Here is a 17,033-nt window from a genome sequence, read left to right on the forward strand (position 1 = left end):
CTGCAGGTGGAGTTGTGGCAGACGGCAGCTGCCAGTTTGCTGCCACCCCTCAGCATTCTAGGAGGTTCTCCAGCCAAGAGAGGCGATTCCTTAGCTACTTGGTAGGTTTTTTTGTTTTTGTTTTTTTCTGGCTGTCAGCCGGATTACATAGGTGTGGAGTAAACCTAACAGGGCTGGTTTGGAGCAGGCTGGCAGGTGTGAGTGGGTTAAGATCAGAACTGAAGAAGCAGAAGTCTCACACAGTCTCAACAGAGGACTGTCAAGCTGGGACCATCCTCTGCCATTTCCTAACCCCAGAAAACCTATTTGGAGGTACCTTGACCATTTCCTGGTTAGCACGCAAGGTAGTATTCAGGGGGTGGGAGTGGTATCTATTGTCCAACGCTTTGGTCTTGCCAGGTTTCTAGCAGTAATAATTGGTCTGTTCTTAGGGGCCAGGCGCTGCTTTGGTCCTGCCAGCCCCCCAGGACCAAGATTTAGCTTGCCCGGCATTTGAATAAACCAGAGGACAAAAGCCCCCAATATTGCCTGCGATCTGTGGACGGAGCAGGGGTCTGATTTCCCGCCAACAGAAATGAACGCTATTAGTGAGGTTTCAGCAGAGTCTGATTGAATGCTTCCAGACAAGGGTTCCCATTGTTCGCAAAAGAAAATAAAGCTTGCCCTCAGATTCCCCAAGTTGGGGTACACGCAGAGCTCTGCCAGTGGATCCTGCATCACCAGCAAAGCCATCTTATTTTTCTTTCCCTCTAATTCACTCTCCATGCCCCCCAACTCCAAGCTATACAAAAGGAAAAGGAGATTGCGAGGGCAGAGATGGAGTATGTATTTGTTTTACAAAAATAAATCACCATCTTTGGGCCATTTGTAGACTGGAATATTTCGAGCTATGAGTGCGTCTCATGGACCAGTGCCCTGGCGACAACTCCATGTCCGCGTCACCCTGGGGCACCCTGGCGCCCACACAGGACACATTTCTAGCACCAGTCTTCAATTCCCTTCCTTCAGAGGCACCATTCACCCTCTGGTGTTTATTTGTCTGCAGAGTGCCTGGTCACTGGAAAAAACGCTTCCCTGAACACCTGGATTTGGAGACCACTCCTGGTTTAGATTTAAACATCTTTGGAGGTAAGTGCTTCGCCAAACTCTCCCTCAGCCTTGGGACTCTGCACCGGGAGGCTGAGAAAAGTGTACTTCCCCCATCCTGGCAACTAGAGCTGGCTGAAAGAGGTTTTGGTCAATATTTAACTTTGGGAGAGTTTAGAGCTGGGCTCCCGGGAGGACCATGTGGGCATGAGGCAGACAAAGAGCAGGCTCCAAAGCCTGCAGTAGGCCACAGCAGGGGCTGCAGAAGCTAAAGATGAGGCAGTGAGAGCCAGAGGGGTGTGTTCGTGTCTTCCTACAAGCCCCCCCCCAATAGGCCACTACACCCAACTGTAAAACAGAAGCAAGCAGGAGCCAGGGCGGCAAGGCGGCTGCAGTGTAGGTCATAGCTGTGGAGGCTGAATGCTGTGAGTTCCGAAGCTGTCAGCCAGTCCCAGCTCTGGGATGAGAAAACTTGTCTCCATCACTTGCCTTTCTGCTGGTCTTTCTGCCTCTCCTTGGCAGGCAGTCCAGTCGAGAGAAGCTGCAGTTCCTCCGGTGGGTAGGCCCTGCCGTCTGCACCAGTCTTCCATCAGAGAATAAACACAGTGCTTCTTCTATATCTGAATGTTTTTCATTTTTCTATTTGGAACAAGGGGGGGGGGGACTCTTTAAAAATTCTTTTCAAGTTCTGGCTTAATTTGTTCTCTTAGTTTGATATGCAGGGAGGTAATCACTGTGGTTTATTACCTTGTAAAAGAACCATAAATTACAAGCCTGTTTGGGGGCGGGGCTGCTGGAACAGCTTTCAGAAGCTCCATATGAACGAATGAGTTTGCTTTGTTCTTTCAGGGGTTAATTTTTTTTTCTTCTGGTGCTGGGAATGGAACCCAAGTCCTCTGCCCACGCTGGGCAAGCAATCTCCCATTGAGTTATGAGGCACTTCCAACCCAGGGATTACATCTTTAAAAAAAACAAAACACAAACTTTTCAGATTTTGTTTTCTGTTCCCTAGGTCCAAATCTTTTCTAAAATTTGCTCCCCAGAAAGATATCAGAGTGTTAATTAATTTCCACATGCTACTCAGTGGTGCTCTAAGGCTGGCATGTGGTTTAGAATACAATTATTATCTGACGGGAAATCCTTGTAATGGAGATACTTTCTCAGCTACGGGTGCCTGTTTATATCAAGTATGGATGGAACATTTTAGGTACTTACAACTCAGTGTGTATACATGATTTGCGTATCTGCAAATAACAGAACAATTGCTGATATTAAAAGCTGCAGAAACATGACATGATATATACACACCCACTTGTGTCTGGAGAGCTTGGAGCCCATTTGTACTGCAGTTGTACCCACAGGAAGTATCTCATGTTAAATAAAGATTTATCACTTGAGTATAGTTTTGATAGAGAAATCAGATCACAATGTTTGAGTACAGATATATTTAATCTGCCAACAGCCTGGCAAATATTGACTAATGGTCTGCATGCTTGGTCACCTGCTCCTTCCAAGCCAACTTTCCCCCAGTTTGGCTCTGGTGTCCTGGCTCACAGTGTGGGCTCTCAGCCCTGGCCCCCGAGTGGAGGGGACAGGAAAGGGGCTAGTGACTTTTCTACTCCCCCCTGCATAGTTTTGCTTCAGAAAAGTGGATTCAGAGTGATGAAGGAAGATTCTCAGCTGCTGGATCCCTGTGTAGGTTGGCCAGCCTAAGTTCACTCTTACAGGAGTTGCTCCTTCTTCTTCTTCTTCTTCTTCTTCTTCTTCTTCTTCTTCTTCTTCTTCTCCTCCTCCTCCTCCTCCTCCTCCTCCTCCTCCTTTTATTTTTTTAACTCACAAGTTAAATTTCTTTTGACTTCCTCAGATTTCTTTCCCTCCTCTCATCCCACCAAGTCACCGACATCAACCCTTAATGTGAAGTGTTAAGCAACAATTGGAGCACTGATGGTGATGCTGGTGCCATGGAGGCTTCAGCAGGAGACTGAGATGCCAACGGGGTTGATGAAGTCAGAGAGGTGTCTCTGAAGCAGCACTAGACACTGCCGCTATGGTCTTATGGCATCGAGAGAGTTTCGGTTTTCTTGAAAGAGAGAGTTGAGAGAGTTCTGAAACTGGCCCTTCTCATCTTTGAATTGATGCCTCTGCACAACCTTGGAGGGGGGAGGGTGTTGTCAGTGAACGAGCACATTTCTAGATCCTTCTCATGGTATCTGGAAAGCTCATTGTGAGTGACTGTCACTGGGGAATAGGTATCACATGGGGCAGAAGACACAAAGATGAGTGGATTGGATCCTCGGAGGACAGAAGAATATATTTTTGGAAGCCAAATTTGGTCTGTTCCTTATCTCTCACCCCTGGACCAGGCAGGTTTGGATTCTTACTTTGCAGTATCTGACTTAAGTCATGGCTGGGGAGTTTATATAGAAGTCTTCTCCCAGCTGTCCCACAGCCAGGACCTTGAAAGGATGCTGCTGCCTCCAGCTTAGGCTAGTGCTCACTTCCAAGGGCTTCGGTCTCCCTTTTTACTGGTCTGATGATTTGGACACCGCCCCCCCCCCCCATTGATCATGAGAAAGTCTCTTTACTTAGGACCTTGCATTCTCAGCAGACCCTTTTTGGGTTCCTTCTGGAGAGAAAAGATGGGGAGGCTCATACCCAGTCTCCTGCAGGTGCTAAACAAGTAAGCCCCTTTACTTAGAGCCAGCTGAAGACCAACTCTCTAGGAATAAGACTGAGGCGTGCTCAGAACACTCAGTGTTCAGCAATCAAGATAGGGAACTTTTAGACAGCCTGTGAAAAGGTTGAAACAAACAGAAGGCAAGAGTATGGGTGGAGACTGGCAGAACAGTTTATTTGTTTTAGCCAGGTTCTACCAAGCAGAGCCAGTTCAGGTCAGTTTCAACTAGTAGCTGTGGCCTTGTCTTAGGGGTGATTGTTCAGAAGAGTCTGCAGGTCTTGGGCTGACTTGTAGGTTAACACATGCGAATCCAGTGGAGTTCAGTGCTCCCTCCTATTTCAGAGGCAATTAGATCATTTCCTCTTACATTTTTCATTTTTAGAGGCATGTAATTTCATGTATCACTCGGCTGGGCACTGAGGAAATGCATAAGTATGGGTTTGGCTAGGGCATTAGGTCTCTCTAGATATACCGAAATCCTGACCCACAACTTTATAGCAAAGCCCAGCTTTCCTACTAGGCTGTCACTGAACAAAACCAACTGGACTTGGAGGAGAGACATTAACATTTTGTCAGGTAATTGTGGGCTTTTTGGGTTTCTCCAGTGGTTGTGGTGTATGGCGTGGGTGTTAGCAAACTGCATACAATTGCAGGCCATAAAGAAATCTGCTGACTGATCACTGCCTAGCCAGTCATTTCTGGGCTGGGCTCTTGTCTTTTCATATGCTACTCTGTGGGTCAGAGAAGCCTGGAGAGGGTGTTGATTGGGCATGCTGCATTCAATTTGTCTGTAAAAGGGAGGCCATAGGGAAAGTTAAGTGGACACTAAGAAGACAGACAGCATTGCTGTTCCCTTGTGTTTGGAGTGTGTATAAGGAAATGTAACTGGAGACACGCAACTTTGTGGTATGTATGTGTGTGTGGGCACCCCCCTCATGGTCCTACTGGCAAGACAGAACTCTGACTTCAGCTGGTCAAGGTCCTCTACTTTTCCTAAATGTTCTGCTTGGAAACCTGGTTCCTTCAGTGACTCCCTATTTCAAATAAAAGGATTTAAGTTGACGTATGACCACGTGAGCACATAATAACGCACATTATTGTGGTATTTGGAGCGGAGACCCAGGCAGGCTTCGTCTCTGATTACGTTGTTTTCTAGATTCTCTTTAGAGCGAGAGCTCCCCCCCCCCCACCCACCTCCTCCTTCTCCTTCTCTTTCTCCGGAGCAAGCAAGCGCTCTTCCAGCGGGTTGCAGTTTTCAGTTCTTATGGAGCAGTTCTGGGCAAGCTAGCCGATGGGACTCCAGGCCACACCAGGATGGAATTTATTTTAAGGTATTTCCTCTGATTGTTCATATCTAGGGTGAGTTATGGCTATGAGAGACAAAGGTCAGGCGAGGAGACCCTGGATCATGGACAGAACCCTCCAGCCTCTGTCTTCCTTTGTTTCTGTTTTAGGACTGAAAGCATTTGAAGGTTTCCCAGCAGCTCCTCAGACTCTGAGTTTAATTCCCTGTCTAGTATTATCGGGGTGTAAAAGAGAGGGCACTTGGGGGCTACAAGATGGACCCAGCAGTCTCTAGTATTAGGGTTGCTTTGTCCCACTGCAGCCGGCTGGGCTGAAGTCTCAGGAGCTAAGCCCCAGATAGAGGGAGGGCTCTGATGCTCAGACAAGCAGAGGTAGCTGGATGCTGTGGTCAGGCAGGGGTGGCGGGCAAAAGAAGCTAGAAGGGCCAGACTTCATGAAAAGGGTGGGGGCCAGTAGCTGAGAAGGAGAGTCTCTCTCCATTTGGCCAGTGTTTGCCGAGCAGGATGAGGGGTTAAGGGCTGACCTGGGTGGGCAGCCTAAGCAAATGGAAGAGGAAAATCAATGAAGAAAATGTGCAGATGCGCTGCCATTTTATTGATGATGCTTCCGGCCACTTTGTTCAGTGTTGGGTTGCAGGGACAGAGTTCCCATGCCGGACCCAGGGAGTCCAACCTGGAGGGCGTGCCATTGTTTCCAGAGCAGTGTCTGCCTGGGAGGGATGGAGAAAGGCAGCTCAGACCTAGGAGAAGCTTGGGGTACTGGTGAGCTTGCCAGTTGCCTGGAGGTTGGGTCAGTGTGATTTTCAGAATGGGACCCAGGGCTCAGTTTAGGCTTCCATCAGTGTGTTTTGGTTTGGGTGATTTCTGTGCACACCTAAGCCCGCTTGAGAGTTAAAGAATCGGCCTGTGTGCCCAAGATAGGAGGGAATTCAGTCAGTGTAGTCCTCAGCAAGCGGAGACAGCCGTGTTCCCTCAAAGGGAGCTGTTGCTAGCATGGAGGAGATGAGTTAAAGTGCTTGCTTCCAAAGTGCTGGCCAGGCTGGGGCTAATTGGGCTTTGGGGACCTTCTGCTCCTGGGAAGAGTGGAAGTCTTTGGAAAGGTGGAAGAAATTGGGCTTTACTTTGCTCCTTGGAGCAAAGAAAGGGATGCCTGGTGAGGAGTTAGGAATTAAATTTGCTCTCTTTAATTAAAAAAAAATATTTCTTTATTTAAAAAAAAAATCAAATTAGGCTTCCTCTACTTGAGTGAGATTTACTTTCCCAGGAATGGCCTATTCTGCCGTCCCTCGGTGGCAACCGCGCTTAACTGAGGCCGGTTCAAGTGCTCTAAAACACCCTTTGGAAATAAAATGTAAGCTTTAATTGCTGTTCAATTACTTGTCAGCATTTCATATGATTTATGACCCAGTTCTGGTGCATTTTTGACCCAGTTAAAGACTCATAAATAATATAGTTTCAATAGAAAGAAGAAGAAATAGAGTGAAGGTTTGTTGGAGGCATCTTTTTTTTATTGTGCCATCACTGCCGGCAAGCGGAATAAATATCTAATGACAGACTCTCCAAATTGGTTCTGTAGAAAAAGCATGCAAATTGAGAACTGCTTTCCTAGAGCACAGTTGTGTTTTTTTTTCCTCCCAGGAAAGAGCTAAAGCCATCGGTTATGGCCAACCGATTAGCTATTAAAAAGACTCAACCTCACAGGCCAGTGTATTTCCTCAGTACCCTCCCTCCCCATTCTTGGATTTTAATGTCCCTTCTTGCCAAAAGTTACTCCTCACCTTCCTCCCTGGCTTGCACAAATAGCCTTGAGGTGAGACCTCTCAGAGATGGGTAGGACACCCCTTTGAATGGCAGAAAGGTTCCACCAGGCACCTCCGTTGCTCCGAGTACTCTTCTGTGCCTGCGAGAATGTTTTCTTCTAGTCCCTCTGGAAATCATGGGACTTAGGAGAAAGAAGCTCAAGGGTGCTGAGCAAAGAAAAGCTTGACGGGTTTGGAGAAGCTGATGAACGGTGGGGATTTGCCTAGAATTGCTCACCGCTATGTGAGCAGTTTCTAGAGGCAGAAATCAAACTTTTTTTTTTCAATCACAATACTGTAACAAACCAACAAAAAACATGCTATTATATATCATTAATTTTAATCATCTCGCCTATACTTGCTCCGAAGCCAGCCTTTTGGATTTCAGATGAGAGGCGTTAAGGCAGGGATACCCACAATTTAGGTTCCAGATGCGTCTAGAAATCAGGGATCTATTTTGCCGGTTGGGGCCCACCGCCCAGAAGCCGCCTAGTCGAGAGAGAGGGGTGGAAGCCCTGGTCTGAGTTGAGCTCTCACCCAAGTTCTCCAGCAGCTTCCTCGACTCCTCAGGTCAGGCCTGGTCCCTGCGCTTGCTTTTCTGGCCTTGGTTTGGTCGAGCCAGAAAGGTATGCAGCGCCGACTCCCCAGCCCTTTGCTCCAACGCCCTCAGCCCCTTTAGACCAGACAGTCCACTCCTAGGTCTGGTTCTCACGGCTTCCCTGCAGCTGGTTTAGCTGAGAAGGCGGTGAGAGTCGCGTCAGCAGTTTGGAGGAGAAAGTGCGGGTTGATTATTGACCCACGCCCTCTTTCTTCAAATGCCACATCCGACCCTGAGGGTTAGAAGGGAAAACGCCCGCCGAAGGGATTTTTTTTTCCTTTTTCTTTCTTTCTTTCTTTTTTTCTTTTGCCGCCGGCTCTCACCTCCTACACGTCCCCGGTTCTTCCCTTTCAAGTTGCGCTGCTGCGATATGCCATAAGGAGCAAGTGTTTGCTGTTTTGTGCTCTGTTTACAGCTTTGGGGAGCCGAGTCATAAATCTTGCCCAGCCATAAATGACAAAAACCATTGGCATGCATGAGGCCACCCTGCCCGAGTGCTTTTTGACTTCTCTCCCTTTTCCCCTGGCTTTGTTTTTGCTCTAAGGTGACACTTTGGCTCCCTGACAGTTTAAACATACTACTTATAATTTTAACACCTTCCTTTGAGAAGGACCCTTGTTGACGCCTGGAGATTGCACAAAAGCTCCATTTCTCTCCTTCCCGCTCCCCCCCCCCCATCCCCACACACCTACCCTAGAGGAGTTGCTGGGAAGCCGAGGTGGGCATCCCATCCTCTTGAAAGTTGTAACATATTACCAAGGAAATTTAGGCCTTTGCTTAACCCAGCAAAAGGAAGGCCACTGGACTAATTAGGAGACGAAATTGTGTTGGTGACCTCCTTCCGTGCCAGTACTGTGCAATGGGCACACAAGAAACGGGGACTCAAGTGTCTGGGTATCTTTGTGTGTGCCTGAGCCCAGAGAGGTTCAGATCCCTCTTGTCCGCCACCCTAGGACACTTTCCTCCTTTAGGACTAGAATCATAACCAAAGACAGTTGAGTTGCATTTGGGAGGTGTCTGGAAATAGGCCCTATCTCCTACACCACATGAACTGGCTTTGAGAGTGTCTGTAATGGGAGCGGCAGGTGAAGTAAACTGTCCAAAGTCAGGGCAACTCATTTATCCTTCTATTCCCTCCCTAACCACCCCCATCCCCACCCCACCCCGTGAAAATGTCCGTGGCAGGGAATTGCGTGGTTTCTCAGACAGATTCTTAAAAAATAGAACCCCCGCAAGATAGCCCCTTTGTGAGAGCCGTTTGTCCTCATTAGCATAATTTTCCTGGACTTTAGTGACGCCTAGGAAGAAGGGAGGGCGTGGGGTGGGGGAGGCCGCCCTCCTCCCGCTGCCGCCGAGCTCGCTCTGCTCCTGTTCCTCCCCTCGCCTCAGCCCCATCCCCCCACGCCGGCGCTTCCCTAGCCGCTTGGATCTCCCCTCCCGCCCGCCCCGGCACCCCTTACCGCACCCCCCGACCGACCCCTGCTCGGCGCAGTATTCATAAGAAACATACCCAAGTCGGTGCCACTAGCCCCGTGGAGCCCGGCCGCGCCAGCGCTTATCTGGGGCCGCGGCCGCGGGTAGGGCGGGGGCGGGTGTGGGGGAGGGGAGGGGAGGGGGTCCAGCCGCCCCAGTCCGCCGGGGGCCAGCCGCCAGTGTAGCTTAGCCGTCCGGCTCTCCGCCGAGTCCCGGCCTTGGGGTCTCCAGCCCGCACGCCCGCCCGCCGGCTTGGCGGATGCTGAGGGTCTGTGGCCATCCCGCGCCGAGGGGACACGGGGCCGCAGCCCAAGCCCGAGCCCGCGGCGGCCGTCAGAAGTTAAGGTAAGCGGGGCCACCGCCGGCCGCTCTCAGCGCTGAATGGTGGAGTGTACGTCTTGGTGATTTATGGCTGCAGACTTAAATCTCGGTTCAAGAAGAGTTCACAAGCCGGAGCTTCCTCGCCGGCAGTGACTGATACCCTCACACTTCAGTTCAGGCCGCGCTCCCATCCCCGCCCCCACTCTCCCCTCTTCCCTAGCCCAGCCTCAACTTTTCTGGGTTGGGGAGAGGGGAGTGGGTTGGGAACGGGGGCTTCTACCTCCACGTCCCCTTTCAAACTTGGGTGAGAGCAGCTAAGGGAAGGAGAGGAGTCTGGAATAGAGGTCGAATTTGGGCATACCTTATGTAGAGACAACAGGGCTTGCTTCCTGGACTCAGTTCAGCCTCCTCAACTGGCCTCAGCTCTTGTACCTGGAGGTATTGTTGAGGATCAGATCTTTGCGTGGGAATCGCCCTCCACCCGTAGCCCGTGCTTGGTGGGTGGGTGAGGAGGACGACAAAGCAAAGTTTCCTGGCTGGCAAATCTCCAACTTCTTTACTAGGTTGAAAACTTTGGGGGCTGGCGGGGCAGATTATGTGGGCTCCTAAGTGATTGCAAACCTCAAACAATGGAATCTCTGGGTTGAATTCATATTTTAAGTTTGTGGACGCTGCCTTACGCTCTTTGAATTTAAAGATATTTTTTGTTATTTTACAAGACAATGTACAGTATGATAAAAAAGGCTTAAGCAAGTTGCAAGCTGGTATAGCCTGTGCTAATGGCGTAGAAAGTCACTAGAAATATTGCACGTTCAAAATCAACTTAATTTTGTTTTATCTAATATTTTGCTGTTCAAATGTCTAGAGTAATTTTCTTAACCTGATGTTTTGCCTTAATCAAGCTTGGTATCTCAAAAAATTTATAATGACAGACGTTAATGCTGCCAAATGTAATAGGAACTGTTGTCAGTTTAAGAAGGAGAAAAGTAGATATTAAATTGTAATTCACTCTTAAATTTTATTTTACCCTTTATTTACTTTCTATAGTGCTATCTGTAACTTCCTAGATGTTTCCAAAAGGGAAACAATACCCCAGGGTTCATGACCATGCACAATAATTCTGGATAAGTGCTGGTGTAATTTTTAAATTGAGGTTCTGGAAAGTTAATTGCGCCTGTTTTCCAGATGTTGATCAGATTGTTGGTTTAATGATGAGATCTAAGGGGGTTCATTATTTAAAACAAAATTGTAATCACTCATTGGTGGGTGCTTGTTATGTTTATTTTTTTTCCCCCCTGGTTGATACCTGCCACTTCTGGGAAACCAGAATAATCCTGGTATTGGATAGCCATAGTTAGGTCTTGACATGTAAAACATAATCTATATGGATTTGTCGTTATAATTTTCTCAGTGGTCAGAGGGACTAGCATTTTGAGTGTGCATGTCTCTGTGTGAACAGATAAGACTTCCAAGGAACTTTTCTTGTTGGGATGAGAAGTTTACTACCATGCAAAAGTTGAAAACCAAGAGACCGCAGAGTTCACGTCTACAAACTGCTCTCTAAATAGATTCTTGGTTGCTCTTTTTAGGTTTTTTCTTTACATAGTATTTCTGAAGCAGGAAAATGGACCAAATAACAAATATGATCAACACCAGCATACACAGATCAGGGAAGTCTGGCAGGAGTTTATGGTTTGTGCTTCCATGCCTCCTCTGGAGCCAAATGACCCCCATACATCAAATTACATAGCAGTTTCTAAGACAGAACCTATTATCGTTAAGTTGGAAGGAGAGTTCAAGCCGTGGTCATGGAGACGAACGCTGGTTTTTCAGGTTCCTGGTGGGTTAGTTTTTTTTTTTTTTTTTTTTCTCTCTAATCCATCATGTTTTAACAGGTAGAATTTGATAGTTGCCTGGAAGAACAACACCTCAGAAAACCCAAGGCAGGAGAGTCTGGAATATCCTGTAACTTTGAAAAAGAGGTTGAGGTGTTTTTGTTTCAAATTGGCTGGAAAACATGGTGGGAGAAAGGGTATATAGAAAGTTACAGGATTTGAATTGTGACTTGTGGTAGAGTGCTGGTGTTGCTCTTTCCCAACAACAACAACAATAACAACAACACACACACGACAGAGGGGGGGTCCCACCCAAAGTTTTCTCTCCCACCCACTCACTTCTTGACCTCTTAGAGTTTATTTAGCAGAGGTTGGTCCTCTTCCCTAAAATAGAGAAGGTTAGCTGCCCAACAAACTCAGCTTCCAAAGCTCACTGAGCTCCAAAAGGGTTTTTGTGTGTTCAGACCTTTGAGAGCACCAGGATAGGAAATCCGACCATCTTAGGTCTTTTGAAAACAAACAAACAAACAAACAAACCAAATTCTAAGGTGGGAGTTGGAAAAAAAATAGAGACCCTTTGCCCTTTTGAGAGTTCCCCCAAGTTCTTTAGAAAGCCTCAGACTATATAAAGGGACACCACGGTTTCTTCTGGAAAAGAAAGGCACCCCCCGCCCCCCTCCCCGCAACCTAGCCTCCAGAGCCTGTCTCACTTTGGACCTCGGCTCCAGAGACTCAGCTTCCAGCCCTTACAGGTTCTGCTTCTCCGCGGAAAATCCCCCAACTCCAGACGCAAGTTAAGCAAATATTTGTAGCTGCCAGTAAATTCCAGCAGCTTTTTATAGCGCGGCTCCCTGCGCCCGGGGCCACGTCGTGCTGCTAAATATTGCTGACCACTTTTTCTTTTATGGCTTTCATGTCACTTAGCTATTGAGAGTAAGATGGATTTGCGCGGAGCCCTCACGGCGCTGCACTTCTCCCGCCCCCCCCCCCCAGGTCTGCGCGCGGCGGCCATTGGCGACGGAGTGTCACGTGACCGCGGGGGCGTGCCAATGTGCTCCCTTACGGGTGTCAAGCCCTTGTCAGAGTGTGCGATCACGATCGTGAAACATCGCGATGCAAAAAGCGACCTACTACGACAGCTCGGCGATCTACGGTGGCTACCCCTACCAAGCAGCCAATGGGTTCGCTTACAATGCCAGTCAGCAGCCATACGCGCCGTCTGCCGCTCTGGGCACCGATGGCGTTGAGTACCATCGACCCGCCTGCTCCCTCCAGTCCCCCGCCAACGCTGGGGGACACCCCAAACCTCATGAGCTGAGCGAAGCGTGTCTACGCACCCTGAGCGGTCCTCCTAGCCAACCCCCAGGCCTGGGTGATCCTCCTCTGCCTCCCCCTCCTCCCCAGGCAGCCCCCCCAGCCCCCCAGCCTCCACAGCCCCCACCACAGCCCTCTGCACCCACTCCTGCAGCTCCCCAGCCTCCCTCTTCTGTCTCTCCCCCTCAAAGTGCCAACAACAACCCTACCCCTGCCAGCACAGCCAAGAGCCCCCTGCTCAACTCTCCCACCGTGGGCAAACAAATCTTTCCCTGGATGAAAGAGTCGAGACAGAACACTAAGCAGAAAACCAGCGGCTCCAGCTCAGGTAAATGGGTGCCTTCTGGAGGTGGGACCTCTGGCTGCGCTCCACACACCAAGCCACTTCCAGCTGTTACCAGGCTGTTGCACAGCCTAGAAGCAGTGGAACATCTCCAGAAATTTATCTCCCCCACTCCTCCCCACCCCACCCCCCACACACGAGGGGAAACATGTTTCAGAATCTATGCTACTTAGGGAGGTGAAAAGGTTTCTGTGTTAAGGATTCCCTAGACATAAATCTGACTAAAATCGCCCTGGGCCTCTCAAAGGCTGGTGAAGTTGGAATCCCTCCCTGTTCCAGTGTTGGGAGCTCTGACCTCTAGAGAGAACCATCCTGAGGGCCACTGTCTCTCTAAGAACACAGCCCTTCTTTTCTAGGCACGGCAGAATAAAAGCAGGCCTAATCATCACCCAAGTCAGAATCAATGCTTTGTCTATAATCAGGGCCAATGCTGGCTGCAGCAGATGGACTGGCTGCCTTACCTCTGGGAAGGCCTTGCTCAGTCTCAGTACAATGAAGGAGGCAGCCAGGCATCTCCTGGGGGAGGGGAGTCAGCTTGTCATCCTAATGGGAACCACATGGGGCTTTGGGAACTGGACTCCAGTGGTGGTGGTGGTGGTGGTGGTGGGAGCCTCAGCCTCAGGGCCTTGGGCTTTTAAGCCCCTTGGTTACCTTGGCCCCTTCCCCCTCTAGTTCCTACTGCTTCCCTCTGTGTGTGAGTGTCTGGAACCTCTAGAACAGGTATTTGGGGACAGGAGGCACACATTGGGCAGCCTGCTTGATGACACTGAGAACCTCATGACCACTTCCCAAGAGCCTGGCCTTCCCTACCAGAGCTAGACAGCTTGTGCCAGCGCTCTGGTCTCCTTTGCTCAGAGAAGGTCTTCCGGTTTGACTCCGCCAATCTGTCCATCTCCTCCCGGCCGATTTTAAAACTGATTAGTTGAAGCTAATGGCTCATCACTCAGGCAAACAGAGAGGATGAAATGTATACACTAGGTCTCCCACATTTCGGCGACTGAAGGAACAAGGATGGTGACACCTGCTCACAGGAAGCTTCTAGTCGAATGATGGGCCAGTACATAAGCTAGACGAATAGAGAGAAAGTGCAGGCCAGCAAGCTGGAGGCTCGGCTGCTCTTCTGAAGAACTCCGTGATTCGCTCCTTAGAGGAAGGAAGGGCAGGCTAACTAGACTGTTTCCGCACACCAAGAGAGGAAGGCAGTGCTGAAGTGCTCTGTTCAGGTCTTGGACAGCATAGGGGCCGGACTAGGGCTGGGGAGCTGGGCGGGGTCGCCAGTAGCCCCTGACACCGCTCTTCCTCTCTGTCCCGGCAGGGGAGAGCTGCGCTGGTGACAAGAGCCCGCCTGGGCAGGCTTCGTCCAAGCGCGCGCGCACGGCGTACACGAGCGCGCAGCTGGTGGAGCTGGAGAAGGAGTTCCACTTCAACCGCTATCTCTGCCGGCCGCGCCGAGTGGAGATGGCCAACTTGCTGAACCTCACCGAACGCCAGATCAAGATCTGGTTTCAGAACCGCCGCATGAAGTACAAGAAGGACCAGAAAGGCAAGGGCATGCTGACCTCGTCTGGGGGCCAGTCCCCAAGTCGCAGCCCTGTGCCTCCCAATGCGGGAGGCTATCTGAACTCTATGCATTCGCTGGTCAACAGTGTCCCATATGAGCCCCAGTCACCCCCACCCTTCTCCAAGCCCCCTCAAGGCGCCTACGGGTTGCCTCCGGCCTCCTATCCTGCGCCTCTGCCCAGCTGTGCTCCCCCACCACCTCCCCCACAGAAGCGCTACACAGCGGCGGGGTCAGGCGCAGGGGGCACCCCTGACTACGACCCGCATGCTCACAGCCTGCAGGGCAATGGCAGCTATGGGACCCCACACTTACAGGGAAGCCCCGTCTTCGTAGGGGGCAGCTATGTGGAGCCCATGAGCAATTCTGGGCCAACACTCTTTGGCCTGACTCACCTCCCCCACACCACCTCGGCTGCCATGGACTACGGGGGCACTGGGCCGCTGGGCAGCGGTCACCACCATGGGCCGGGGCCTGGGGAGCCACACCCCACCTACACGGACCTTACTGCCCACCATCCTTCTCAGGGAAGAATTCAGGAAGCGCCCAAGCTCACCCACCTGTGATGATGGGCTCGGGCTGCGTGCCAAGAGAGTTGCCCTCCTCACCTTCTTTGGTTTCTCTTTTTCTTTATTTTGTTTTATGTTCCTCCTGCCTCCCCCCCTTTTCTCCTCTGCACCCCCTCCCACATTTTGTTTTCTTTGGTAATGCGTTTTTATAGTTTATGTGACGTAGCAATCTTGGTTGCTGTAAAGGCTGTCAGTATCAGTAGCGACAATTGCCACCACCCACACTTCCCCTCCTCCCCCCCCCCCCCCCCGTGTGCCCCAGCCTCTGGCCCAGCACCTTTTCCCTTCTCTACACTTTGATAAGAAACAGGGTATACGAACAAACTTTTTAGTCGAGTTTTCAATGTGAATTTGTTCATACGTTATGCTCCCGAAAGGAAGCAACTGCGTTTTTTTTTTTTTTTTTGTTTTAAGTTTTAGTTTTAAAAATTGCACTTCTTGTAATGAGCGAGAAAAAGAAATCAAAGGCGCTTTGAAACAGGGACTCCCTGTGCTAAGATGACTAAGTGTACGTCTTTCCGTGTGTGTATGCTGGTGAACAGTCAGATTTATTTATATTTTTTGCAAGCATTGAATAGTCTAAGTTTTAAATATTATTTATCCCCATCCGTTCGTATTTATATTAAAGAAATTCTGTACCCTGATTGTTCAGAAGGTTTCTTGAGCCTTTTGTTCAATGGCGTATTGGCATACATATAAAATTTATTTCAAAGCGAAATAAAATTCTTTTATAAAAACCGTAGCGATGCAATAAGTACAGAGAGGACCCAGAGTTTGAAAACAGTGGTTTAGGTTTGTAACATCCGGCAAAACTGAACGCTAAAAAAATGCTAGATTTGTTTTGAGAGTTTTACATTCCTTGCTGCTCACATTCTGAGAAACAAACAAGACAAAAAGAAATAAAGTTTTTATTCTGATTAAGATCCGTGTCAAAAGGGGTTCTTTGGGCTGAAGACTGGCCTCTGCGTGGAGTTCTGGCAGAAGCGAGGCGGCAGCGGCAGCACTGTGAGGCCTAGCCGGAGCGTCTGGCCTGGAAGCTCAGGGAGTTCTGGGGATAGAGGCCGAGGTTTCAGGCAGCCGCCGCAGCTCCGGGAAATGCCCTTGCTCTCTGGGCCTGCTGGGCTGCCTGGTTTCCAGCTGCCGCCCAAGCTGGCTGCGAAGTGCGGGGCGGCGCGGTGGAAACAAAGGCGGCGGACTCGAGGCTCAGCGGGGGGCGCACAGGTGCCGGGCGGCGCGTACCAGGAAACTGGAGCTCTTCTTCATTTTCCACCACGCGCTGAAAGCCCACACGGCCAACGTCTAAACCTTGGGAGCTGCGCAAGGGCTTGAGTTCTTTCAACAAGCTACCGCATTCCGGGTCTCCATTGTGGATGCTTTGTGGTTCATTATCACTCCCGCAGAAAGGAGGAGGGCTCTTCCAAATCCAGCTCCAAAGGGACCGATGCTCCCTCAGGTCGCCCGCAAAAGGACTGGGCTCCAGAGAGTCCTCCAGGCCTTCCTTGCGCTGGAAGGAATCCCTTCCATGAATCTCAGCATCAGATTCCTCCCGGAATTCAGCATTTGCCGTTCTGTGGATTTATTTCCTCTCTCTTTATGGCCCCAGGGGGAGGAGGAGAGAGAAAGGATACTGTTATCATTCTAATAAAAATGCAATTGTACACGCACTTCTTTCATTTGCTGCTACACAAGCTTAATATTACATTTCCACGTTTGGATTTAAGATAGGATGCCCAGGCTGGCAGAGTCAAAGGCAGATTAAAAAAAAAAAATCCAGCTTCAAGGTAAAGCATTACAGATTCAAGAAGGCAAATTCAGAAAAAGCAAGCTTCACAGCTGTATCCCGTCACCAACTCCTCAGAGCTGGAAGTGATCGGCTGGTCTGCATCTACACAGATTGAGGGGCATTTGAGTCCCCATTCTCCCTGGTTTGTATCTTTCAGAGGCAGAAGTGGAGAATGTCGCCATTTTGTTTGCAATCTCAAATATCTATCATCATGGCCTCTACCCACCCACACCCCAGCGCCCTAAGGAAATCCTTAACAGCAAGCCATGGAGTCATTTTGGGGTACCTGCTGAGGCACAGAGAGCAGCTTTTAGGGACCGTTTTTCTTCTTTTAGGAAAAAGAAAAACCTCGGAGGATCCAAAACTAGGCCGC

General features: G+C 49.8%; 1 protein-coding gene across 2 annotated transcripts in view; it reads left to right on the forward strand.

Annotated features, from left to right (window-relative positions):
• The window catches only part of Hoxa3 (homeobox A3), a 32,152-nt gene extending 17,040 nt beyond the window's left edge, over positions 1–15,112 (forward strand). Inside the window, exons 3-5 of one of the 2 annotated variants that reach the window (XM_051152356.1) lie at positions 1,046–1,128; positions 12,087–12,735; positions 14,066–15,112. In XM_051152356.1, the coding sequence (XP_051008313.1) occupies positions 12,207–12,735; positions 14,066–14,874 (1,338 nt within the window). In that variant the 5' untranslated portion in view covers positions 1,046–1,128; positions 12,087–12,206 and the 3' untranslated portion in view covers positions 14,875–15,112. Of the gene's footprint in view, positions 1–1,045; positions 1,129–9,085; positions 9,283–12,086; positions 12,736–14,065 lie in introns of those variants that run through there. The other variant, XM_051152357.1, reaches the window with a different exon arrangement.
• The last annotated feature ends 1,921 nt before the right edge of the window (positions 15,113–17,033 follow it).

Source organism: Acomys russatus, chromosome 10 (assembly GCF_903995435.1).
Source record: "Acomys russatus chromosome 10, mAcoRus1.1, whole genome shotgun sequence".
NCBI classification, from domain to species: Eukaryota; Metazoa; Chordata; class Mammalia; order Rodentia; family Muridae; genus Acomys; species Acomys russatus.